Source organism: Drosophila serrata, unplaced genomic scaffold (assembly GCF_035046125.1).
Source record: "Drosophila serrata isolate PLE 108 unplaced genomic scaffold, ASM3504612v1 contig_111, whole genome shotgun sequence".
Lineage (NCBI taxonomy): Eukaryota > Metazoa > Arthropoda > Insecta > Diptera > Drosophilidae > Drosophila > Drosophila serrata.
Window position 1 is genome coordinate 22,518 of NW_028257009.1, and position 27,490 is coordinate 50,007.

The window sequence follows — 27,490 nt, forward strand, 5'->3', positions numbered from 1 at the left end:
TTTTTAATTGTGCTGCTAGCGCTTGCTTTTATATATATATTTTTTGCGCTTTTCCCGTTTAGTCGTTTAGCACTCTCCCTCTGCTATGTGCCGCTGCACGGTTTATCTTATTTATCGCGCACAGACAGAGAGTCTTTCTCATATCTTAGCAATTTAGAAGTACAGTGGTAAGTCATAAAACGTCCTCTAATATCGTCTGTTCCCAAAAACCTGCAAGGAGGCTGTGCGACATCTTGCACGCCATGTGCATTGGTGTTGCAGCTGACGGTGGACGAAGTAAAAAAAACACCGGCCTGCTGCGAGGCCTGTCTCAAGGTAGAAAGGAAATGAAGACTTTTATGCGGCGAACCAAGGGCGGTTTTAAGGAGTTTCGAGTTTTCGAAAAACCCGTATGTTTTTAGCTCTGGATAGCCAATTTACGCATTTAAATGAATGTCCCAGGCCCAAAAAAACGCAATTCGTGTGCAGCATTTAGACGGATCTTAACAACCCGCATCGACTACTCAGCAGCTGCCTCCTTCGACACAGGCCACGACCTTGGATAGAATTCCACGAAGGAAGCTCACATTTTAAAAGCTAAAATTAATTATTCCGGACGGAATGCCTGTGTGCTCAGGTATCCCCTTCTGAAATTGTTTACCTTATCCTTAAGAACCTCACACTTTACTCTTATTGGGAAGGAATCATTTATTATTCCTCTCCACAAAAAAAGTAGCAAATCGAATGCCAACAATTATATAGGAATCTTTAAGTTGTCGGCCATTCCAAAACTTTTTGAAAACGTAATTAATCCTCATTTGCAGCACCTTTGTAGATCAGTTATTTCTCTGACGATCTTCTTAGTTGGATATCAAGTTATTTGAATGGCAGGATGCAAAAGGTTCTCTTTAAGAATAATTTATCTAATTATTTCAGAGTTACTTCTGGCGTCTTGCAAGGGAGCCATTTAGGTAGTGCATTAACGTCCATATATAATAATTCTTCGACCCTCAGCTCGGCTATGGAATCAATGCTTATATGTAAGTGCGCGGACAACGTAAGACTGACTTTCAAAACGGAGAAGACAAACCTTATTCTCTTCTCCAAAAGATACAAGGTACTGCTATTGATTCCCCAAAAATCTATTTGACCACGCTGACCCCGAAAACGCAAGTCAAATAATCGTCACAGTACCGGCATGGCTGGCATGGAAACCCAATGTACTAGGAAGAGTAAAAAAGGCCACCATATAGCTATACGCATCCAAGAAGATGCTAATGGAGTCTCGCCCGCTCTGGGTCTACATATCGGTAGTGCCTCCGACAATGCTATATGGAGTCTTGGTGTGGTAGCAAGCCATGGAATAGACGAAATACAACAAGCCTATGGAGAGATCTCAGTGGCTACGGGACTGCTCTGCTTATTAAGGAATTGAAAACATTCCCGTCTCCCTGAGGACACGTCAAAGAGAGTTGGAGAGACAAGCACACATACGAGCAAAAAGCAAAATAATCAGCCTGCAAAAACTGATAAACTGAGTCACTATGTTTGTAATGCGTCTACCACGAAATGACTGACAGGACTCTGCATGGTTGCGACACATGCAGTCAAGCTAGGCATCACCGACGTCGGCAACTGCAAGAATGAATGTGATGAATCCGAAGCAACCGAAACCTTGGAGCATATTATCTGTAAGTGCGCAGCCCTAACTCAGGCGTCACAGTACTGGGATAACTAGTAGATGCCTCCAAGAGGACAACAGTTCAACTACTTGCCCTCTTCAAAAATGCCTTGATTTTCAAGAACTTCATAATCGCGAAAATCTCCAGGTCCATATTAAAAACATCCGGACAGCGAAGGCCACGCATATTGAGCTATGCGTGGCCCTCATGAGAGCCTAACCTTATTTCGCTTGCAAAATAGAAGCTTTAGAATTATCTAGTTTGACTTTTTGTTTCATTTATTATTTATAATTCTAAAAGATTTTATGTTTTTACCCGTTCAATGTAAGCATCGCAGAGAATATGGACACATGAAAACCTATTGCACTACCTGCGCAGTTTACATTGTTGCCTATCCTGCAAATAGGGTCTATTCTGCTAAAATATATTCATTCAGGGCTCTAAAATGCATTATTCCCATACTTACAATCTCTCGTGCCACTAAGGCACGTCATCTAAAACATAAGTATAAAAATATTAAAACAATTTTATTGATACTGTTTTTGATTAGCGTTTGTCGAAAAAGCAAAATTATTTGATGGATCGCCAAGAACAGAAGGGTCTTCGGTTGGTGGCACGGGATTTTTGAATTGATCTGCAGAAATTCTCGTAAATAATATTCCAACTCCTTCAATTAGAGCCAATAGAACACCACCTATAATGGCGCTGCCTGCCATTGCTGGAACACCTATAAAGAAAAAAAGTTTGTAGAAATTAACTACGGCACAAATCTTTTTTAATGTCATTACAGTTACAGTCAATACGAAGAATGTTCGCTGAGTGATAATGGATAATAAAAGATTTGGATACAATTGTGATTTTGGTTTAATAAAGAATCTACAATATAAGCATGTTTGCATAAAAAAACTGTTTTGTCATACTTTTCAGAAACTTAATTGTTTCACTTATGTCCGTCTGTCCTTTTCAGAGATTAATAGTTGGAGCTATCAAATTTCGTAACAATACTGAATGGTACCACCCATTTCCGGCCTCACAAAATTTCTAAAACCCTAAGGTATAACAGTGAAATTTTTAGTTTAAAAATTTTTTTTAACATAGACGCATAGGAGAAGTAATATGAAAAATAAGAGACATAACAAAATTAATACGAAAAATATTTTAATTAAATGCGCACGAGATGCAAAGATCGCACTCAAAGGGTCAGACTGCACCGAAAATAATATGGTCCCACAAATAGAGCAATATACAAGAGTTCCAAGCTTCTAACCAAACGGATGACTTCCCAGAACTTCCCTCGCAGGTAGACATACAAAAACTTAGCCCCTTTACCGAGCATCCCGATAGTGACAATTACGATCAGAGACCCATCCACACCTAATGCTGGAATTGCTGTGAGAAACGAGTCACTAAAGCCAATCCGAAACAGACCGCCACCACCGCTAATATCGCATTTCGCAACACAATAATGTAAACCTTTCGTGACTAAAGTTAAGGGGGTAGACCACCCTGAACGCATGAAAATTGGAGGGTTTTTCAAAAATTCATTTTGACTAAGTTATTGGGAATACAACTTTTTATTTATTAGTACATCAAAGTACATATGTTAAACTACAAAATACTTATTGAAAGAAAAAAAATATTTACGAACCTCGGAGATATAGCCAGTCAAAAAACGATTTTTTTTAGGGAATGGTCGGATTGTGTACATTCTGCACACCACATTTGTTATCCGAAATTCAAAAACAACAATTTTATATAAGCTGTATGGCTATAGCATGACGTAGCCGTTTTTGGAAATAATTTTTTTTGAGCAAATGGGAGCACTTTGAAAAAAAAAAAATTTTTTTTTAACAAAATTTTTGATTTAATAATTTATAACTTTAAAACAAAAAAACATATCGAAAAAATCCTACGTCATGCCATAGAGGGCATTATAGAGAAGCTGTGTAAAAAATTTGAAGAGAATCGGTCCGGCGGTTTTTGAGAAATCATGTACACCGTTTTAAAAAAACGTTGTTTTGAGAAAAACGCAAAAGAAGATAAAGAAAGTACTCTACGGTATACCGGCAGCGCTCAATTCTAATGGCTGTAGAATCCACAAGAACGAGATATTTTTAAGCCCGATGTCTTAAAATGACCGTAAGAATATCGGCATCAAGATTGATTAAAAAAAAATTTTAGATTTTTAAAAAATGTCATGAAAATTTGATGGTTTTTAAAAAATTAATTTTGTCAATGTTATTAAAAATACAACAATTTATTTATTTGTATATCAAATTACATGTTTGCGGAGACATAGCCAGTCAAATAAGGCACTTTTTTCAACGAATGGTCGTATAGTGTACATGCTGCACACATTTTTTATCTAAAACCCAAAAAAAATTTTGTTATAAACTATGAAAGTATAGCTATAGCATGACGTAGCCGTTAAAAAAAATTTTTTTTTTTAGCAAATGAGAGCATTTTACAAAAAAAAACAATTTTTTATACGAAATTTTTGTTTTAAAAATGTATAACCTTAAAAAAAAAATTATATCGAAAAAATGCTACGTCATGCAAGAGAGAATGTTGTAGAGAACACACACAGTACACAGTTCTAAAAAAAAAAGTAGTTTTGAGAAAAACGCAATAGAAGATAAACAAAGTACTCTAAGGTATACCGGCAGCGCTCTGGCACTGACAGATCGTCTTATACTAGACTAGTGTTTTCGTTATATAAAAATTTTAGGAAAATCTGATAATGAATTCTGAAGTTATACTATAAAGATTCTGGATATATATGTTTTAACATCTACATTTGTTTTGGACAAATGGAATATTGGCATAAATTTGTCTGATATTTTTCGATGTGTCTTTTGACAAGGTATGTGTATGTGTTCGTTAAATAGGTCAAAATGGATAGGATATAGGATCATTATGCTATGAGAGCAAAATATGTGTATTCCATTTAAGGCAAGACAGAGATAAATTAATTCAAGGGGAAGAAGCAATTTAAAGGTATTTTTTTTATAGTGGTGTAATTCTTATGAAAAAGGTGAATTGAACGTTGATGTTAATGTGTGGTGTCAATGAGAGATGAGATTACTTCTGTTTGTTGCGTACTTCTTTCTTTAGTGTGTTCGTATGCTTGCATACAAGTTTTTGTGGGGTGTCTAAGTGTGACACAAGTCTTCGACTGAGAGTGATTTCTATGTATTGTATTCTATGTAGAAAAGGCTGGTACCGAAACCTGTTTATAAACTAAAATTTGTCTGGAGTTGTTTTTTTCGTAATTCTTTTTTTTTTTTTTTTTTTGTTATGTTAAATACCCGATATATAAATTCATAAGAATAATGTGGCCAAGTTATATCGATTATAGTAAAATAAACGAAGTTATGGATAGTTCAACGAAGGTAGTTTAGTAGTCGATCTACGATCAATGTATACTTGCATATACCCCCCCCCCCCCCTGATTTCGATATGGGTAAAGTACACTTCACGCACATCGTGGCGGTAAAGAAAGAAAAATTTGTGCCCTACTTAACAAGCTATTTTTGAAAATGCACCTTTTCCAATTAAACTGGAGTCCAATAGAGAAAAGGTGTAATTTCTTCGCACGATTTTGGTGTACCGCGGCTTAGCTATTTTTACGCGACGTGGGATTGTGCACTTCAAGTGCAGTGGAAAAAAAAGTTCATATCATTCAGCATTCCGATCAGATTTTAACGCTTACTATTGCTCCACTACCTCTGTCCCTCTCTGGTTCTAGCATTTCGGTTGCCAAATTTACCTATGCTGCGAATAATAGCTTCCCCCAATAAATACTTTTATTTGGCTGTCCCATATTATTTGTAATCATTGTTGTTTTAAGAGTTTATATGATAGATAAAGAAATAATAAAGATACATTTTTTTGTTTTTATTGTTAATAATTCGTTTATCGGTTATGTCCAATTTGACTAGATAAACAAAAAAGAAGAATGGTCTAACAATGTCACATATACTTTGGGTGTTACATAAGTGAAGAGTTCAGGTATTTATTAATTAATTCGAATTTTGATTTTATATGAGTCTCAGAAACTTGGTTTTGATAAAACCTTAAAAAAAATAACTGAAGACTGAAAAAAAAACTTAAACTTAACTTAGCTTAGAGACTTTAGAAATATTGATATGATGAACTACGACGTATGCAATTAGGATTGGAATGAAATATTTGCATTGCCATGGACGGAATCTCAACTAATCTAAACGCTTACATTGAATATATATATTTACGATAAAACATGTTAAGATCTCTTAAATTCTAAGATTAATGATAACATTAGTTTTAGATAAAAGAGACAGAACATATGCCATTTGAAGCTTATATATATAACTGCTCATCAGTTCGGACTGTTTAAATTTGAAAGAGAACGTGTAATTTAACTGATTCATGTCAATAAAAGTGCTTTAAAGTGGCATAAATACTATTGAAGTCTGGAATAAAAAATAACTTGGGAGTTGGCAATACCAAATCTGTCATATTCCTTCAGTACCAAAATTACTTTTCTGTCCGAATCGCTTTGAAATTTTCATTGCCTTCTTTGTTTCGGAGTTCTTTTACCGAAACCCATGAGATTTGTTTTTGTTTTTCGAACACACCAGGAATCGGACAGGAAAAGAATTTTTGTACTGAAGAGTAGTTATTAAGGGGGCAATTCGGTGCGGAATTTTGACACTAATTTTAAGGGAATTCCAGGGCGAATCACCAAGGAATCAAAAGAATTCCTGCATGAATCTCAGAGGAATCTCCTTAAGATACATTACAAAATCCTCCAGGATTCCCCAAGGATCGATCCATCCATCGAAAATTTATGAAAATATCACTAATGTATTTTACACTACAATAACCCCGGCAACTTTTCCTGGTTCAAGAAAAATTTAAAAAACATGTCATTTCCGATAGCCAATTGCAAATGTATACGCATTTCGATATATATACAATTTTTAAATTATTGCATATGTTTATGTGTATATTATATTCAGATGTATGTATGAAGAAACAACAAAATGTCTTTTTATATACAAGCAAAATATATAAACTTATTTTAAACAATTATTTAATAAGTTTTTCAGTTGCAGTTTTAAACTCACAGTGTTGCATTTACCTCTATATCTAATATATTCCTCCGATTTTAATAAAATTAGAAACGAAATTCTAGAATAATATAAAAAGCTATATCTCAAATTTTATAAAAATCCGGTGGATACCTGAAAATTATAATTATAACTATATAATTTTTTTTCTAATAATTTTCCGTTCGTTCCTATGACAAGTTCCTTTTTACAAGTGAGAGTAAATAGAACACTTACTAACTATGATTCATTCAGATAGCTTTAAAACTAAGAGACTAGTTTGCGTAGAAACGGACAGACGGACATGGATAGATCTACTCGGCTGTTGATGCTGATCAAACTTCTAAATAAAACTATAATACCCTGCAAGGGTATGAAAATACAAATTTAAGTGCAATAGAACAAGAGTTAAAAGAATTCAAAAAGGTAACAGGGGCGGTATATGGTGACGCACAGTGTATAAAGCAAATATGGGCACGAAAAATAACTGACTGGGTCAGACAACAAATTTTAACACCAACAATTAGCGTCCCACCAGCACAATTGACTTGCAAATTTGTTTTTATTGTCTCCCCAAAAAAATAAAAACATGTATTTTGTTTTTGTGTTCTCGAGCAAGCAAACAGCTGTTCGAATGACTTGCAGGTTTAAAAAAACTTGATGTATTCTGTTTTGGTGTAAATGTGAGCTGAGGCCTCCGCCGATAGACTGTGTAATATTGCGAATCATAACTAAGTTAGCCGGCCAGACTTCTGTAGCCAAAGCGTGATAAAGTATGGTATAAAAAATTAGACAATTTGTTCAGTTCGACAAACAATTTTTGACTATTCTACAAGGTGCGTTCCAAAGTAAACAGGACTTTTAACAAAAAAATAGAACAAATAGTTTTTTCGGCAAAATCAATTTATTTTATTCAAAATAGTCTCCTTCTGCTTTAATACAGCTTTTTGCACGGTCCAAAAGCATGTCGAACGAGTGTTTTAGCTCGTTGCCCGGTATGGCCGCCAGTATGCCGGTGCAAGCCTTTTAAATGGCCTTTACGTCTGCATAACTCTTTCCTTTCATCGCAAATGCATTTTTCCATTAAGGTAGAAGTCGCACAGTGCCATATCAGGTGAATACGGGGAGTGGTTGATGGTTAAAATGTGATTTTTGGTCAAATAGTCAAACACAAGAGTCGATCGATGAGGCAGCGCATTATCGTGCAACAAACGCCAACTTCCATCTTCGCGATATTCGGGCCGAACACGTCGAATACGGCGCACCAAACGCTTCAAAACTCCAAGGTAGAATACCGCATTAACGTTTTGGCCGGGTGGAACAAATTCTTTGTGGACAATACCCTTGGAATCATAAAAACAAATCAGCATTGTCTTCACTTTTGACTTCTCCAGGCGCGATTCTTTGGGTTTTGGCTCATCGTCATTTATGTCCTCACGACCACTTTGAAAACCTTGAAACCACTCGTGCACTCTGCTACTGGATAGGCAATCATCGCCATAAACTTGTTTCATCAATTGAAACGTTGCGGTAAAAGTTTTACCAATTTTAAAACAAAATTTAATGTTGGCTCTTTGTTCGAAGCTCATTTTCGTACCGATGACAAAAACATACTGACACTTAAAACGCAATAACCTCACTTCCAATAGATGAAATGTCATGAAATTTTTACTGGAAGTCGATAAAGGATAGCAGATTCTAACGCACCAGTTGACATATAGATGGCGCCACTAGATGACGCTAGATTCAAAAAGTCCTGTTTACTTTGGAACGCACCTTGTATGAGAGTATGATACTGGACAGCCAGCAAAAGTTCGATCAAAAGTTATTTTAGCTGGAGTAACTATTTGGAAGAAATCAAAAATATTACTTGGACGGTCGGTTAAACGGACATAGTTAACTTGACTCAGCAGGACGCTCTGATCAAGAATATATACACATAAGGAAGTTAGATATGCTTCCTTCTGCCGTAAGCTATCGGTACCAGGATTAATACAATTTTTTTTCGCATAACTTTTTTTATAAACTAATATTTCTTAAATATATTTACCTTAATTAAAACAAGCACGCCGAAGTTTATATTCCATTGCAGATAGAACTTCGATGACTAGAAATCAATACAATATAAATTATATATATTTAGGTTAAAAAAAAATGAAGTAATACCTGCTTTCATTTCATTCACCTATACATATTATATTTGCAGTTTTACAGTCACAGATTTGCATTTTTCCTCCATGGCATTTTGCCATTTTGTATGGCACCTATGTATATGATTAATTGTCATAAATTTTAACAGAAAACATAAGACTAATATAAAATGGCTATATCTCAAATTTGATTAAATTCTGTTTACAATTAAAAAAGTTATAATTTTTAATTGCATTAATTTCTCGATCGTCCCAATGGGAGCTATATGATATAGTAGTCTGATTTCATAAAATTTACACCAAATCGTAGAATACTATAAAATGGTTATATCTCAAATTTGATGAAAATCTGCTGAAAACTGCAAAAGTTATAATTTTAATTGTATTAATTTTCATGATATGAATATGATATATATGATATATATATATATGATATAGTGGTCAGATTTTCATAAAACTTCACACAAAATTGTAAAATAATATGAAATGGATATAGCTTGAGTTTGACAAAAATCTGTTGAAAACTGAGAAAGTTATAATTTTTAATGGTATTAATTTCTCGAACGTTCCTATGGTAGCTATATGATATAGTAGTCTGATTTTTATAAAATTTAACACAAAACTGTAGAATAATATGAAATGGCTACATCTTAAATTTGATGAAATTAAATCTGCTGAAAACTGCAAAAGTTATAAACTTTAATTGTATTAATTTATCGACCCTCCTATGGCAGCTGTATGATACAGTCGTCAGATTTCCATAACATTTAAAAAAAAATTAGATAAAGACAGAATAGCTATATCTCAAATTTGATGAAAATCAGGTAAAAACTAAAAAAGTTTTAATTTTTAAATGTATTAATTAAATACTTTGATGAAAATCTGTTAAAAACTAAAAAAGTTATAATATATAATTGTATTAATTTCTCGATCGTTCCTATGGCAGCTATATGATACAGACGTCAGATTTCCATAAAATTAAAAAAAAAAAAAATAAATAAAAATAAGATAAATGGCTATATCTCAAATTTGATAAAAATTTGTTACAACCGAAAAAGTTATAATATTTAATTGTATTAATTTCTCGATCGTTCCTGTGGCAACTATATGATATAGTTGTCCGATTTTGACATTTTACACAAAATTTTAGATCGTTCGTATGGCAGCTATTTGATATAGAAGTCCGATCCGGCCCGTTCCGACATATATACGAGTGAGAGTATATAGAAGACTAACTACAAAATTTCATTCAGATAGCTTCAAAATTGAGACACTAGTTTGCGTAGAATAAGTAAAATGGCAATATCCCAAATTAAATTAAAATCTGTTGACTAAAAATGTTATAATTTTTTTGGTAAAAATTTTCCGATCGGTCCTATGGCAGCTATATAATATAGTAGTCCGATCCGGCCCGTTCCGACATATATACGAGTGAGAGTATATAGAAGACTAACTACAAAATTTCATTCAGATAGCTTCAAAACTGAGAGACTAGTATGAGTAGAAACGGACAGAAGGAGAGACGGACATGGCTAGATCGACTCGGCTGTTGATGATGATCAAGAATATATATACTTTAAATGGTCGGAGGTTTCTTCTTCACTGCATTGCAAACTTCTGACTGAAATTATTATTCCTTGCAAGGGTATAAAAATAACGCCTCCCAAAAATTGTTACTAACAACACTATGGTGTTGATAAACCAACAAAGTTAGCTATTTGATATACTTTTGTGAAGCCACAAAAGATTATTTTATTTCTGATAATGGAGAGTCGTAATAAAGGTATGTATAAATGTATCTTAGTATACCTGTTGTTATTTTAAACGCAAAGTTATTTTCGCATAACTAATCCTTTTTGCGACTTTTTGCTACAAATTTACATTTACGTAGCGACATTCGAGCTTTTACAAGCTGCACTATTTGAAGCTAAGAACATCAATAGGTGCTATATGGCTTACGAAAATACATACTTTCGAATATTAACAAAAATTAAACGTTTTATTTGTTATATTATAAAACATTAGCCAATAGTCAATAGTTCCGTAACATAGGCAAAAAAGAAAACACGCTATTGGCTAGCCGAAAATATAAGTATAAGTGTTTGTGTCTAAAATGAGTCACCAAATAAAATAGAATTATGAAGAATTATGGCTTAAGGCTTAGAGGAAAATTAGTATCTGATTCTGTGGGAGATAACAATAATTCAACTTCTTTTTAACTTCACGCTGCCCCCATTTCAGCGAAAAATCAAATGAAAATGGCATGCAATTTGTCCTAAAAACTTTTTACGGTAGAATCTGTGGGTCAATTAAAAAACATATTCCATAATCCCTAAAATTCTGTCTAGTTCCATATCTCCTGAAAAGGGCCTGTCTTTTTATTGTCTTATTTAACCATATCGCTATTCGAATATTATTAAGAGGATCATTGTGGTTACTTCTTTTCAGATTTCAAGATTTTGCCATCCTCTAAAAACTTTATATATTAAGGAAACTGCATCTATTATTCTAAACGTAAAGAAAAAAAAACAAGAAAAAGATTAAAAATCAAAAATCAAGTATCAGGGAACGACATCTTTTCAGTTGTGTCCAATGTGTGGAGCAAACTTAACACAAATCCTTCAAATAAATGATTACTATCCCAAAACGTTTGACTTGAAACAAAAAAACTGATCAATATGGAGTAGTCCCTTTTATGCGTGGATACGCTTTTTTGAAGTCGTATTAAAATTATCAAAATCGAGCTAAAAAAGTGCTATAACAAGGAAATAGAAGAAACAAAAAATTCAAAACGCCTTATGGGACTTTATGTAGACAACCCTAGGCAAAATGGTATGACCAATATTAATGATGGGAATACGGCAAGAAAACCAAACCTCTAAATAGGTTTTAATCGGTTGTAAACATCGATGACAATTGGCAATTTATTTTCAACTATCAATATATTATCTATAGATAAATATCAGGTCTTACCATTTCTCGCAGCTAATATTCCTCCAGTTGCAGCTCCACTTATTATTGAGTTCCATGGATCTTCTTTTTTCCGAAAGTGGACAAGTGTACAATCAATTGTACTGAACATACCTCCCCAAATAGCAAAATTCCCTGCTATAACGGGAGAACGGGTTTTAATAGCGGTCATACTGCCAATCTAAGAAAAAATGTAAGATAAACGAAACGTTTTAATAAATTTATATTCAATATATGAATTGCTTAAAAAATATGTATTTCATTAAAACTAAATATATTGAGTTTTATAGAAACATTGCACAAGATTATACAAATTAGAAAGCTATAAACCAATGTGTGCGACCAATCTAAGAAAAAATGTAAGATAAACGAAACGTTTTAATAAATTTATATTCAATATATGAATTGCTAAAAAATATGTATTTCATTAAAACTAAATATATTGAGTTTTATAGAAACATTGCACAAGATTATACAAATTAGAAAGCTATAAACCAATGTGTGCGATTATGTGCAAATAGCGTGTTAAATAAAACAATCTATATATATAAAAATGCTCTGTTCGTGTCTACATCCTTCATAGACTTGAAAAGTTCTGAACCGTTTAAGCCCAAATTTTTACACAACATGCGTTGAGGTTCCAGCTCGGTTATTGTCTACTTTTGATGTTGATAGCTTATCTGCGGTTGCGAATATATCAATTTTTTTAGCGTTTCCCCGTGCCCCTACTGCTGCGCCCTCTACAGGCAGCCAGCTGAATCAAAGCATTTCCTGTCAAACATTCAAAACATTTTGAAAGAAGAAACTTGAAAAGTTCTGAGCCGTTTAAGCCCAAATTTTTAGAAAACATGCGTTGAGGTTCCAGCTCGGTTATTGTCTACTTTTGATGTTGATAGCTTATCTGCATTTGCGAATATATCACTTTTTTTCGCGTTTCCCCGTGCCCCTACTGCTGCGCCCTCTACAGGCAGCCAGCTGAATAATTTCCTGTCAAACATTCAAAACATATTGAAAGAAGAAATTGGAGATACAAATTTTATTTTTTTGGACAGGTTCAGTAAGAAACGAAGTCATGCCACCAAAGAAGTCGAGATTGGGTCGTCGTATTCGCAATACAGAAGCAAAAAGACGTAAGATTACGAATATGACTGACGAAGAACGGGCCTCCATCCGAGAGACGCGGCTGCGCGATGAATTTATACTCATACAGGTTATATTGAAATGTCGTCAGTTGTTTCATCAGTACATTGTCGATATGTATGCAAAAATTGAAACAGAACGTTTGCTGTTCCTCCGATTGAATCAGACGAAACTTCGGTCGGATGAATATATACATTTGCGGGATGCTGTGATGAATGACCGTAATACAACCAACGTTGGAAAGCTCACGATTTTGCCATCCTCATACATAGGTAGTCCACGCCACATGCAGGAATATGCTCAAGATGCCATGGCATATGTTCGTTGCCACGGCCGTCCAGACTTATTTATCACCTTCACATGCAATCCAGTTTGGTACGAGATAGTACAGCTGTTATTTCCTGGACAATCGTATAGGGATAGGCATGACATCACAGCCCGTGTTTTCAGACAAAAGCTCAAGTCACTGAAGGATTTCATTGTGAAACATGGAGTTTTTGGATCTGTGCGGTGCTGGATGTATTCAGTAGAATGGCAGAAGAGAGGATTGCCGCATGCGCACATACTGATTTGGCTGTATGATTTTTATCAAAATTACTCCAGATGAAATCGACTATGTTATATGCGCTGAGATTCCACGGGCCGAGGTTGATACGGATTTGCATGAAGTTGTCATCAAGAACATGATCCATGGCCCATGTGGTACCCTCAACCCATGTTCACCAGGCATGGTAGACGGGAAGTGTTTCAAGCGATACCCTCGAGCATTTACACCCAACACCGTAACAGGGGACGATGGATATCCTCTGTATGGGAGACGGTCAACTAAAGATGGAGGGACTTCGGCAAATTTAAACATGAGAATTGGTGATATTGAGGTAGACAATCGTTGGGTGGTTCCATACTCACCACTATTGTCAAAATCATACAAAGCGCACATCAACGTAGAATATTGCAATTCCGTGAAATCGATTAAATATATCTGCAAGTACGTGAATAAAGGCAGCGATATGGCAGTTTTTGGTGTTCAGGCAGAAAATGGGGACAGCAATGCAGTACGAGTTGTCGATGAAATATCTCAATACCAGGCTGGAAGATACATAAGCAGCAACGAGGCTGCATGGAGAATTTTTTCGTTCCCAATTCATGAACGCTATTCAGATTTAGTTCACTTGGCAGTCCATTTGGAGAATGGTCAACGTGTCTATTTCACAGAAAGAAATGTGCAAGAAAGAGTCCTGAATCCGCCAGCGACAACTCTGACTGCCTTCTTCACCTTATGCCAGAAAGATGATTTTGCCAGAACCTTGATGTATTCAGAAGTGCCCTCTTAACCATAATATGCCACAGAGAAACGTGGCAGGGTACAGCTAGTTTAAAATAATATGTTATCATTCTATCAAAATGAATTTCTTTTTGATGTACTAGTGGTCAAGAAATCTCAATAATCTACTTATGCTAATTTCGACCGTATTAACTACCCACAAAAAACAAAATGCGTTATTTACTTTTTAATATTATCTAAATATACTTGTCCTTTTTTATACTGTATACTTCATTTTTTGTCTTCTTTGCTACAGGATCCGGCACTTGAAGTGTAACTTATTGAAAAGACCAAGACCAAAGGATGACTTGCAGGTATTTTGGGCCATTCGCGGACAATAACTTTTTCAGGGCCTCGAGACTGGTGTACTTTTTAGTACGGGCCTTGCTCTCCAAAATGGCCCAAAAGGGATTCCATTGGATTTGCGTCTGGTCAATTCGAGAGCCATTGAGCGGATGTGATAAATTTTGGAACGTTGTTTTTTTAGCCATTCTTGGGTCACTCGAGCTTCGTAAGATGGTGCCGAGTCCTTTTGGAACGCACACGGCCTGCAACTCAAATGATTGTTTGCCCACGGCTTTAAACAACCTCTAGAAGACTTTCCTGTTAATATTTCGCATTGACCTTGACGCCAGGCTAGATGACAATGATTGGAGAGCGTTCATCTGCGGTTACAGTGGCCCAAACCATTATCTGTTGAGGGTGCTGCCTTCTGGTGGCCAATCGACGAATCGAATTCTCGTAAGAACGTTTGGTCAAGTAAACTTTATCGTTTTGAGAGTTTACAAATAGCTCAATCTGAAAAATTTCCTTTTCAGAAAACGCAATGTTTGGAAATTAACCGCATTCGTCCAAACGACGCAAGTCCTTGGCTCTCTGAAGACTAACTTGTTGCTGCTTTGGTGTGAGATCACGCGCCGTTTTGATTGACCTTGAGATAATTTTTCAGTTAGCGGTGGATACTATGGTCGGATATTTTCAGTTTTTTTGCCATTTGATTGGCACTTCGGCGGGGATTTTGCTCAACCATCTCACGTGACGTTGCAGTCTCTTGACGACCACCTCCATTGCGTTTTTTTTTTAACTACCAGTATCGTTGTAACTACTTATGGTGCGGTAAACAAAATCTTTATTCACTTTGAGGTGCTTGAGCTTTTTTGGACAGCTGACAGCTGGACAGCCCGTGCGTCAGCTGCGCAAGGCGGTCTGAAGATGGACCCTGTAGTCTTCTAGACGAAGACCTGGATGTCAGGAAAACCACGAAGTATTACTTCCCCATTTTTTTCATTTTTATTTATGTGTTATATTTGAAGAATATTGCGACAAAATTTCAAGTCAATTAAAGCAAAATTGCAGAAGCTATGAGTATTTTTATACCTGCTGGTATTTTTATTTTACACTGGATTTTTGGGTGTTTTAAACTTTAATTCGTTTTTCCCACAACTCACTTTTCATTGATCATTACCTGCTTTGAAATTGTATTTATATATTTGTAATGATTGCTCCAAAAGAGAATGCGTAAAGGCTGCCCAATGCTTTGTGCTAGGGACAGCGGTCTTTATAAATATTTTCAGTTTAATATTCACCAGTAATCGCCCAATTTAGAATTGTTGAAACCGTCAGAGGCTGATCGGAATAATTGTCTATATAGGCCGGTGTAATGAGCCAGTAAAAAAAATTCCCCGAGAAAACTTCAACATTGCCCTCTCCGGACAGCTAGACAGAACGGAATTTAGATGCGGAACTGGTTGAAACTGAATCACCTTTTGTAAATAGACGAATGGGTGCGCCCATAGGCCAAATTCAAAAAATGTATCTAAAAATATTTAGTCAAAGTATAAAGAATTTGTCTCTAAATTGTCCAAAATTATGTATGGCAAACCACTTTTTTCCGGAAATTGTACGAAACATTCTAAAAATAGAATGCATATCGTGCTTTGGTCAAAATAAAAGTAAAGTTTAAAGTGGTCAGACGTTCGCAAAAGTTTAGCAAATTTAAATTTCCAGGTATTTACTTTAAATAAATTGGTTTTGAAAAATTAATCTTCTGGACGTTGATGCACTACGGTCAGTACACTCAAGTGGCCTGTATGACACCAGGCAGGTGTTAGGTGGGTTAGGTGTTAGTAGGCGCGATGGAAAATATAAGACAGAATACGAAGAAATTGACTACCGGCGTACTGCCAGGTTGTTTGCTTGCATGTTTACTAAGTGTGTTAGTATTAAAGATTTTAATTTGGGAAGGGTATCTACGTTAGAGATTAGTGTGTACAAATCATTATAATACAATACAATAGTGGTATATAAGATCTAGTACTTCTTCATGGTGCGTGGAAATTGAGCTGACTTAACAAGTCAGCACATCACCATGGATAAGGTTATAAATAAAGGTTATTCCTGGCATCGTCCTACGATTGGCTAAGGACGGTAAGTTTATTAAGAGGAGTCTATTTGAGAAGGAAGGTAATCTTTGGTTTGCATCCCAATTTAAACCGCGTAGAGCTTAAAGTAAAAAGTTCTTTTGAACCGACTCGATGCATTTACTATGAACGCCGTAATGAGGGCTCCAAGCGCCATATTCTAAGATAGAACGAACTAAAGAAGTATATAAAGATTTAGTGACATAGGGGTAATTGAATTCCTTCGACCACCGTTTAATAAATTCAATTGACGAAATATGATCGATAAAGTCAAGTTTTGGGTCCAAACGGACGCCCAAATCATCAGCAGAATTAATTTTTTCCAAATAGCAGCAGTTCAGCGTGTAAGTAGAAAGCTTATGAACGGCACGAGAACATGTCATTTAGAGCCGTTTAAGTTTAATAAGTTTACACGACACCAAGTTTGAAAACTATTGAGATCTGTTTGTAAATTCGACTGGCAAGCGACGACATTGTATTTCACGCAAAGCTTGACGTCATCCGCGTACATAAGCACTCTGGAGTTAGTCAAGACTTTGGGCAGGTCATTTATAAATAATGTAAACAATAAGGGTCCCAAGTGGCTTCCTGGCGGAGGAGAGAATGGTTAACAGAGTCAAATCCTTTACTGAAACCAGTATAGATTACATCTGTGTGAAAATTATTATGGAAGCCCTTTATAATATAGGAAGAGAGCTCGAAAAGATTTGTTTTTGTTGATCTTCGCTTAATAAAACCATGTTGACATGGAGATATAACTGATCTACAAATAATAATGTTTTCGAATAATTTAGGGCTGACAACATGGAGATTCCCCTATAATTGCTGGCATCCAATTTGCAACCTTTTTTGCGGAGAGGAATAATAAACGATTCCTTCCAAATAATGGAAAAGTGAAAGGTTTCTAAGGATAAGGTGAACAATTTCAGGATTTTGTAAATTAAGTTTGATTTGGGTATGTCGTAGGAATTAGACTGGTGTAAATTCGAAGAGTTTGAATAAGTTGTTTGAAAAAACTGCGAAAATCGATCGGCTATTGGCTGATCATTATTTGCGGTAGTACTTTTAAATGAAAGTGAGGAAGGATTTGTTTTAGGTTTACGTTTAGTGTAAACGAAATTATAAAACTGTTTTGGGTCCCGTAAGAACTGGGCCCTAAAACGAGTTAAATAGTTTTATAACACTGCGCGTTCAGCACGGTAAAGTTTGACCGAGCTGATAAATAAGATGAAAGGGCAGATTGAGAACCGGTGAATTTAAATTTAGCATACAGCCAAGATTTTTTATTTTTAAACCGGCTCAACTTTTTAGTAAACCAGGACGGTTTATTCGAGATTGGCATAGTATACCGATACACATTAAGTAAAAAATGAGTTCATGGCATTGTAAAAAATATCGACAGCAACTCCCATGAACTCATATATAAAATTATTCAGCCGTTCAAAGTCCGTCTTGCGAAAACAGAGGACTTTTTGTCTGGACGGTCAGATATATTCTGTAAATTAGACGCAATATCAAGAGGCACATCGAAAGTAGGATGATAAGTATCTTCGGGCTGCGTCAGAGGCGCCACCCTTGCTAAACTGACTCTCGCAGGATCATAGACGAAGCAAAGATCGAGCAAGCGCTGTAAGGAATTTCGAACATGGTTGACTTGAGACAGCGAAATGTCGAAAAAGACAGCGATAAAGTCATGTTGTGTAGGTGTATGGAGAGTATTGGTGGAATTACTTGAGCATCAAATAGCACCAGGGATATTAAAATCTCCTAGGACTACCAACTGGTCTCTATCCAAAAATCTACTAAAAAACCATCTGAATAGCGGAAAGGTGATTCCAATAAATAGGAAGTTCCGACAATGGAGGTTTGTAGGAACAGGTAATAAAAATGGAGGATGGCGCTCGATCTCAGCACTTTTGAAATTAATGCCGCGTTCGAGGGCTGTGCCAGAGGAGGCTGCTGCTGAGATCCCGTTGCAAGTAGTTAGGGTGCGTTTACATGCTGCCCATCAATAGCAGTTTTTTGCGCCTAGGAGACTCATTTAATAGCTTAAGGCTATTAAATTGCGTGTCCAGCGCCAAGAACATATCAAGAGTCTTACGAAAACTCGTTAGAATGTTCTTAAACCCGTTTTTGGTTTGCAGCATGAAAGACATAATTTCCCGATGTTTTTTTTTACATCGTCCACCGTCCGAGCTGCAATACCAATACAGCAGACGATTGTAAGGTCACCTGCAAAAATAGCCTTTTAGCAGGCTTTGGCAAAACAGACAATATTTACGGACATTTTAAAGACTTACCACTGTACACTTGTACTTGAAAAAACAACAGAGCTATGAAGATAAGAAGGAAGAAGAGTCACAGCGAGAGCGAGAGAATAGGAGAGCGTGGGAGATCAGTTAAGATAAGAAGTGCAGCGGATTAATAGATAAATAGAAAAAGCGTTTAGCTGTTGCGTCGGCGCATACAAAAACTAAACGAAGAATGCAAATCATGCAAAAGCTAGCACTAGCAGCACAACTAAATTGGGAAATAAAACCAATTATTAAAACTTAAACTTATAAAACTTAGAAGTTAGTCTTCTATATACGGGCCGGACCGGACGACTGTATCATATAGCTGCCATAGGAACCATCGGAAAATGTTTACAAATTATAACCTTTTCAAATTCAGATTTTTATCAAATTTAAGATATATCCATTTTATGATATTCTACAATTTTGTTCAGAATTGTATACAAATCCGACTACTATATCATATAACTGCCATAGGAACGATCGAGAAATTAATTACTTAGAATCTAATAAAAAGTTCCGCTCGGCTTTCCGTTATGAACTCTGCCTGTGGCCCAACAACAACCACGACAAAAAATTCTTTACATTGGTGCCAGGTGTGGGGTCACTAGGGTTTGCGAAAACCCTGACCTATGAAAATGCATTTGATCAGTCGCTCCACCTTAAACTGGAGCAGAAGTTTGAGCAAATGTGGGCGACTTTTGAGAGGACTATGCTGGGTGACCGTTCTGGAAGCAACGGCAGCCAGCAGGCCCTCCGTTGTTGTAGCATGCCGTCAGCCGGGGACGATCGACATTCTGCGAGCACCCCGCGCGTAATTGAGGCATCGAACGTGGACTCCGGACAGGCGCGGCAGGTGTTTCATCGAGGGATGGATACCGGGCCAGGTGCAGCACCAATCTCTGCGCCGCCTACAGCGTGCGACCTAACCTCACATTGGCGAATTTTGGAGGTGTCGGACGCAGAAGTACCGCCCACCTTCGACGGCACCCGTCCCTGGCCGGAATTTCAGCGCCTTTTAGACGACATGGCCGAGGTGCCGGAAGCTGTATACAAGCCTTCGAGGGCGTGCCCAGCGTTTTCACGCCACCCTCCCAGAGGCCACACTCCGCTCGTATGATGCCGTAACCGCCGCCATGCGCGAATATTTCACAGTCGGCAAGCATGCCGGCTATCACGCCTTTCATAATCGGATGCAAGGACCACGAGAGTCCTTCGAGGACTTCGCGATGGAGCTGGAGCGTTTAGGCAGATGCGTCCTGGGCGAGTTACCGCCCGCGACTTATAACAGCATCATAATGCAACGTTTCATCGATGGGATCCGGGAGACCGGATACCAGGTCCCTATCATCAGCAGCAATCCGCGCTCGCTGACCGAGGCTCTGGACATGGCTTGCCGCATCGAAGCACAATGTCGACGACGCCCAGCGGCCGCCGTGATGACTGTCGCCGCCGTGCCTACAGCCGATCAATTCGGTGCATCCCGAGAAGGAAATCGAGGCCCGCACAGAAACGAAATGGCCGGCCCAAGTTCCTCCCGGAATCCCGTGTCGTCCTCGGGAAACTAACTGCCGTCAACTTCTCGGGGCGGAGGTTAACATCTCACCCCGAAAGCCCCAGCGAATATCCGCTCCCCACGTCTCCTACCCCTCTTTGTGCACGGAATCCTGGACCGGGATCCTACCTCTGCGACACTTCGCCGCACCTCATTGCGCCGCCGCCGCCGCCCAATGAGCAACCTGGCGCCCGCCACAGCCTTCCTCCTAGCAATCGATTTGATTCACTCTCAAAATAATGAACGCGACAGGGCAAGGGTAGCTGAAGCGCGTTTACAGCTTGCAGAAGATCAAAACCTGCAATACAATCGTCTTGCATTCAGATATAATCCAACTATTTATTACAGCTCGAATCGAATGTCGTTATTGGACGAATGCATCAGGTCTGCATATACCGTCAGGCTCCCAAATTCAAAAACGAACCAAAAGGATTGCGTTGTGCTTCCGGGAAAGTGGAATTGCCTCAACTTGAAGCACCACCAGAGCCTCTGCACTCTCTATTCGCTGGATCTACTGCAGAATCGAAGCATTTCCTGTCGAACATTAGGAAATACAACTCTTGCTTTCAAATGACGTCATTTGGTGCGGAAATTATAACTACACAATTCATGCCAACTTTTAAAATCAAAGGACAAATCTATCATAAAGCATACAGCCAACACCGTAACAGGGGACGATGGATATCCTCTGTATGGGAGACGGTCAACTGAAGATGGAGGGACTTCGGCAACGTTAAACATGAGAATTGGTGATATTGAGGTAGACAATCGTTGGGTGGTTCCATACTCACCACTATTGTCAAAATCATACAAAGCGCACATCAACGTAGAATATTGCAATTCCGTGAAATCGGTTAAATATATCTGCAAGTACGTGAATAAAGGCAGCGATATGGCAGTTTTTGGTGTTCAGGCAGAAAATGGTGACAACAATGCAGTACGAGTTGTCGATGAAATATCTCAATACCAGGCTGGAAGATACATAAGCAGCAACGAGGCTGCATGGAGAATTTATTCGTTCCCCATTGATGAACGCTATCCAGCTTTAGTTAACTTGGCAGTCCATTTGGAGAATGGTCAACGTGTCTATTTCACAGAAAGAGATGTGCAAGAAAGAGTCCTGAATCCGCCAGCGACAACTCTGACTGCCTTCTTCACCTTATGCCAGAAAGATGATTTTGCCAGAACCTTGATGTATTCAGAAGTGCCCTCTTAACCAAGTATTTAATTATATAGATTTAAAATATTTTTTTAGAATATTGATGTGAATCTTGTCTTAAAACCCTATAAACCTCAAACCAATCCGAACTCCTATTGCCCCATCTTTTCCTAACTTAAAGGGTATCGTGATTTGTTTAAATCAAAACATTCAGTCAAAGCTTTCAATTCGGTTGATATATGGATAATTTCACTGGACTTTGCCTAGGCTTTTGACAAGATTTCCATCAAAACAATGGATGTCAACTCGATCCCTTCATGTTAAAATAATAGTAAAAAAACCGGCAAATCTCTTTTGTACAGCTTTCAACTTAAAAACGGTATTATTCAAGGTTACCCAATATCAGCCATCTGAAACTAATTGCTTACCACTCCCTAACCATAATAAACTCTCTTCCGAAGAGCAATAAGGCACAACTAAAAGAATAACCCTCAAGATAACTTTGAAAACTCATTTTTAGCAAATCGAATTCTCACTCTTAGCAAAGCGTCAGCTACGTTACATGTGCCGGAAAAAAATTTCTTGGGTAAACATAATCACATCGCCATTCCCTGATAAAACAAAATTTCTTTCTATATAAACATTTTAAGATCATCCCTATCTCTCCCGTAAACCCCAACCAAAAGTTACTCAAATAAAAAATACAACCCTGAAATAAACCTAAACGCAAAAAATACGACCCTAATTCAGCAATTACAATTACCCTCATATGGACTATAATCAGCTCTTTCGCTTCCCAAAACTTACTTTACTATATCTATATCTAGTCATCTGTAAGATTCTTAAGGTGACTAAATGACTTAGTGAGAGCCAATGACACATACTCAATCAAGTCTGGACTCCCACCCCAATGTTCATCGGTCCTCTCTAGAGAAATTAATTATAGCTATTTAAAAAAAAAACAAGAATGGAAGCTAACTTCGGCACGCCGAAGTTTATATACCCTTGCAGATAGAACTTCTATGACTAGGAATCCATACAATATAAATTATATATATTTGTGTTAAAAAACAATGAAGTAATACCTGCTTTCATTTCATTCACCTATACATATTATATCAACAGAGTGTTACATTCACAGATATGCTTTTTTCCTCTACATCTAACGATCGTTTGTATGGCACCTGTATGATATAATCGTCCGATTTTCATAAAATTTGACACAATTTAAGACTAATATAAAATGGCTATACCTCATTATTTGATGAAAATCTGTTGAAAACTGAAAAAGTTAAAATTTTTAATTGTATTAATTTCTCGATCGTTCCTATAGGAGCTATATGATATAGTAGTCCGATTTTCATAAAATTCTACAAAAAATTGTAGAGTATAATAAAATGGCTATATATCAAATTTGATTAAATTCTGTTGAAAACTGAAAATGCTATAATTTTTTTGGACAAATTTTCCGATCATTCCTATGGCAGCTATATGATATAGTCATCCGATCCGGCCCGTTCCGACATATATAGATGGACATGGATACAGACGGACAGACGGACATGGCTAGATCGACTCGGCTGTTGATCCTGATCAAGAATATATATACTTTATATGGTCGGAGGTGCCTCCTTCACTGCGTTGCAAATTTCTGACTGAAATTATAATACCCTGCAAGGGTATAAAAACGTAAAAAAAACCTCGAATACGCTATATACCATAATTCACTATGCTCCATAAAATTTATAACGAACTCAAAATTGTTTAAATTAAACTAATTAAAATTAAACTACATAAGAATAAAAGGCAATGAGAGAGTGGACGTGACAGCCATGATAACGCAAAAAATGCTACAAACAGTTCACCCAAAACACACCGCCAAGACAACAATAAAAATTAATAAATAAATAATAATGGGATGAGCCTAGGATACACACAACTCACAAATGAAAAGATCACTTCACAGTGTTTGCCCGTTCTGTAGGACATCTAATATAAAATCTTATTAAACTACAATGCACTTTCCCAACCCACAACCATATCTATTTTCCACGAAAACCCAATCCAACTCCAAGTTAACCCAACAACAAGCCTTTTCACTGTCAATAGACGTAGAACAACGCCAAAAGGTGCGTCGAACGTTAACATGACTCATTCCTGTCGTTTTCAAAAAAAATCTTTTTTTTTTTTTGTAGGAAAAATGTGGTTTTGTTATTTCGAATAATGCTGCATCCAAATTTTCATCCAGTATCTTCCAATGACTTATGACGAAATTAAGATTTAAGAACAAAGTTTATATAGGCAGACATCGAAAAATAATTATAACCACATAAAGGTTTTTGATTTTTTTTTTAAACGAAAGTCTTATTAGATAGTGTAGTAAAACACTCGATAAATGATAACACTGTAACTGTTTCAGGCAATTACGCGACGTGCGTAGGATCTTTATCGGTGGAAATGTAATTTTGAACTAAATATAACATACAAATTAAATCTAGCTTGGGCGAGCGGATTAAATGGTCTTTGAACTGATAGAGAGGGAGAGAGCCTACGGGACATTTCGAATCGGATAGAGGAATCACACTGCGTAAACAGATAGTTTTGAGACTCAAATATGTATTTGCATTATTAATCCATAAACATAATTAATCGAATACGCCTAGGGCAGACAGAATATACTCATGAACGCACTTTAAAGTCTCCTCTGCAATAACACTGCGATAGATATTAAGCACGAATTAGTGAGTCTAGAACCTTATCCCTTTCCTGCGAGTCCCCAATCCAACTCCTAGTTAATCAAGAACTGAAAACTCAAAAAAAATTCTTTCCTTTCTTCCCAAATTCAACCTCCCAAACAAATTTCAGTTCTAAGTTCACTATCACATCTAAAGATCTTAATACGTAAATAGCCAAAGTAGCTAATGATCTTAATTTCTATATTAGTTTTTAGTTTAAACCTATTTTTAGTTTTGCGAAAATAAATAAATTAAAATAAGGTAAGTTTCAAATAAATATGAAAAGAAACCTATTTAAAATAGGCAAAATCTTTGGTTTAACAACAAAATAAAAAATACCCTTGCAGGTTTAACTTCGATCACTAGGAATATATATATAAAAAATATATATAATTTCAATATATTTATGTTAAAAAACAATAAAGTAATATCTATATCTAACGATTGTTTGTATGACAGCTATATGTTATAGTCGCCCGATTTTCATAAAATAAAAACCGAAATACAACATATAAACATAACTTATTGAGTTATATTACTGATAACTCGTAATAAGCACGCACACAAAAAAAATTGCGCGGGGTAGAAACCGATCTAAACAGAAACAGAGCAAGAAAATATGAAAGCTTTTATCTAAGTCGATTGCACTAACAACGCTGATTCCGATGTAGCAGTAAGCGGTAATCGCAGAACACAAGAAAACAAAAGCGAAAGGCATATAGAAAAATAATATAAAGCCGAATTTTGTTTTCGGAGGTTAAAGTCACTGTCTTTATATAAAATGATCCAGATGTTTTGGGTAAATATAGAGCGCCGAAACACTGACTTGCCAAAAATTTTGATTTTGCAGAACAAATGTTCGGAGAAAAAACATTGAACGAAGGTAGAGCACAGGGAAACACGTCCACTGAAAGCTTAGCTGTCTACTGATATCTTTATATAAAAAGACTAGCGGCCCGTCCCGGCTTCGCACGGGCATTAAACATTACATTTAGATTAGTCAATTTTAACACATTCATACTAATAATAATAATATGACACATATTCATCCTTTATTTATTTGTATTTTTATTTCAATTATTGAGGTCATAACCCTAAAAGAAAATACATTTATTTGGTTAGAGCTTCTCTGTAAACAATATTTGATGTTGTTTTATTTTGTGGCAGCAAAATAAATTGATTTTCAGGGGCTCCTACTCGCGATAGACCAACATACAGTTGACCATGAGTAAAACATTTCTTTCGCAGATCGATCCCTACTAATTCACATGCACTTCACTGTTCAGTTTTCAATAATTAAAATTATATATCAGGTAAGTTTTTATGTAAAGATTTAAAAAAAGTTTACTTTCGTATCAATTCTGTCTTCTATTTTGTGTCCATCTTTCCCTCCTCCCACTTCGTGTCTGCATGCAGCTATTAAGATACATACATCGATGGTGCGAAGTGTAAGAAAAGGCTTCGAGACCATAAGAAGTTCTACTTAGCACTCTTAGGTAATTATGTTGTTTTTTTTTTAGATATTGATTTCGATTTATTTTCCATATTTTCCTTTTGCAGATGCAATAAGTCAAGTTGATGCAACGGAGCCATTTGCTAAACTGTTGACTAAAAGCACTAAGCAAGAAATACATAGAGAAGTCAAACACTACAAAATGCAATAAGTCAAGTTGATGCAACGGAGCCATCTGCTAAACTGTTGACTAAAAGCACTAAGCAAGAAATACATAGAGAAGTCAAACACTACAAAAAAGTACTATCACCAAAACGGCTGAGCCTGGAATCCCAGAGCACCCGAACGATATGTCTAGAACCCCAGAGTGCGTTCGGCTTTTTCGAGTTCGAAACCGGGCACAACAAGAATTCACTTTTCGACCGTGGAACGATGAGCAGGGGTGCGTTTCTTTGCGCTGTGCTCTCGTTTCTGTGTATATGTGTACAAGGGCTCGCACGTTTGTATGCGTCTTCAAATTTCTGTATGCAGTTTTTTTTTAAGATTTTGGGCGGCCACAGCCAGTGCGCCGAAGCGGCGGCTCACTTATTCGCATTTTTAGCGCACTTATTTGTTGTTTTTTAGCAAGTGAAAAAACTTAAATTAAAATAAGAAGTAATTATAGTTAGATAACTTAAATAATTTGTCCCCCAATGCAAGCGCTAGCCGCTAAGCATTTTGCAAAGAATTAATTGACAGCAAACGAATTGCAATGTTTTTGTTTTTGTTATTTTTTACTATGTTTTAAGTTAAAATATTTAAGTTTTGTTTTTTATATCTATAGATTAAAATTATCCTAATAATATTATAAAAGAACATTTTTAAAATTTCTTGTATTTGTTAATAAATTTTCAGTTTAAACACAAAATTGTGAGGGATTTTTCGTTTTGCAAAGAATTACTTGACAAACTGTATGTATGTATGTATGTATCTTCACTGAGAGACTAGTTTTCGTAGAAACGGACAGACGGACATGGCAAGGTCGACACGGCTGTTGATGCTGATCAAGAATCTATCTACATACATACATACATATGTAGATATGTATATACTTTTAAGGGGCCGGAAATGTTTCCTTTACTAGTATGAAAATTTGCGACTAAAATTCTAATATTCTGCAATGGTATAAGTTTTAATTAAGAGGAAGCGCTGAATTTGCATACATATATACATATACAAACATAGTACATAATCCATATATTTTTGTATATGCAAATATATTTTTTTAAGTTGGTAGATATAGAATTAAAGCATTTTCTTAGAAAACCGATCGTTGTTGTGTTTATTACATACCAATCTTCTGCTTACACCAGAAGGCGCATTACGAAATCCCTTGATTGCCTGAAATACGCCACCTCCAATACATCCCATAGCAAAAGCACCCCCACAGTCGTCAACTATTCTATATGGGCAAGGTTCCCGAGCGTATTCTTCCATAGTAGGGAAAATGTTATTATATAAAAGGCAATACAATTTATATTTCCTGTGCTTAAGTAG

General features: G+C 36.4%; 1 protein-coding gene and 1 long non-coding RNA gene across 2 annotated transcripts; one reads left to right on the top strand and one right to left on the bottom strand.

Moving 5' to 3' along the window:
• Positions 1–2,169: 2,169 nt before the first annotated feature.
• LOC110185352 (mitochondrial import inner membrane translocase subunit Tim17-A) lies at positions 2,170–27,490 on the bottom strand. The gene is made up of 3 exons (XM_020954131.2): positions 27,287–27,490; positions 11,878–12,055; positions 2,170–2,388 (listed from the first exon to the last, which is right to left on the bottom strand). The coding sequence occupies exons 1-3, from the start codon at positions 27,428–27,430 to the stop codon at positions 2,189–2,191; spliced, it is 522 nt and encodes a 173-aa protein (XP_020809790.1). The 5' UTR covers positions 27,431–27,490; the 3' UTR covers positions 2,170–2,188.
• Positions 13,821–15,714, top strand: LOC147644731 (uncharacterized). The gene is made up of 2 exons (XR_015273551.1): positions 13,821–15,079; positions 15,157–15,714. It is a non-coding gene; the product is annotated as an uncharacterized LOC147644731 (long non-coding RNA).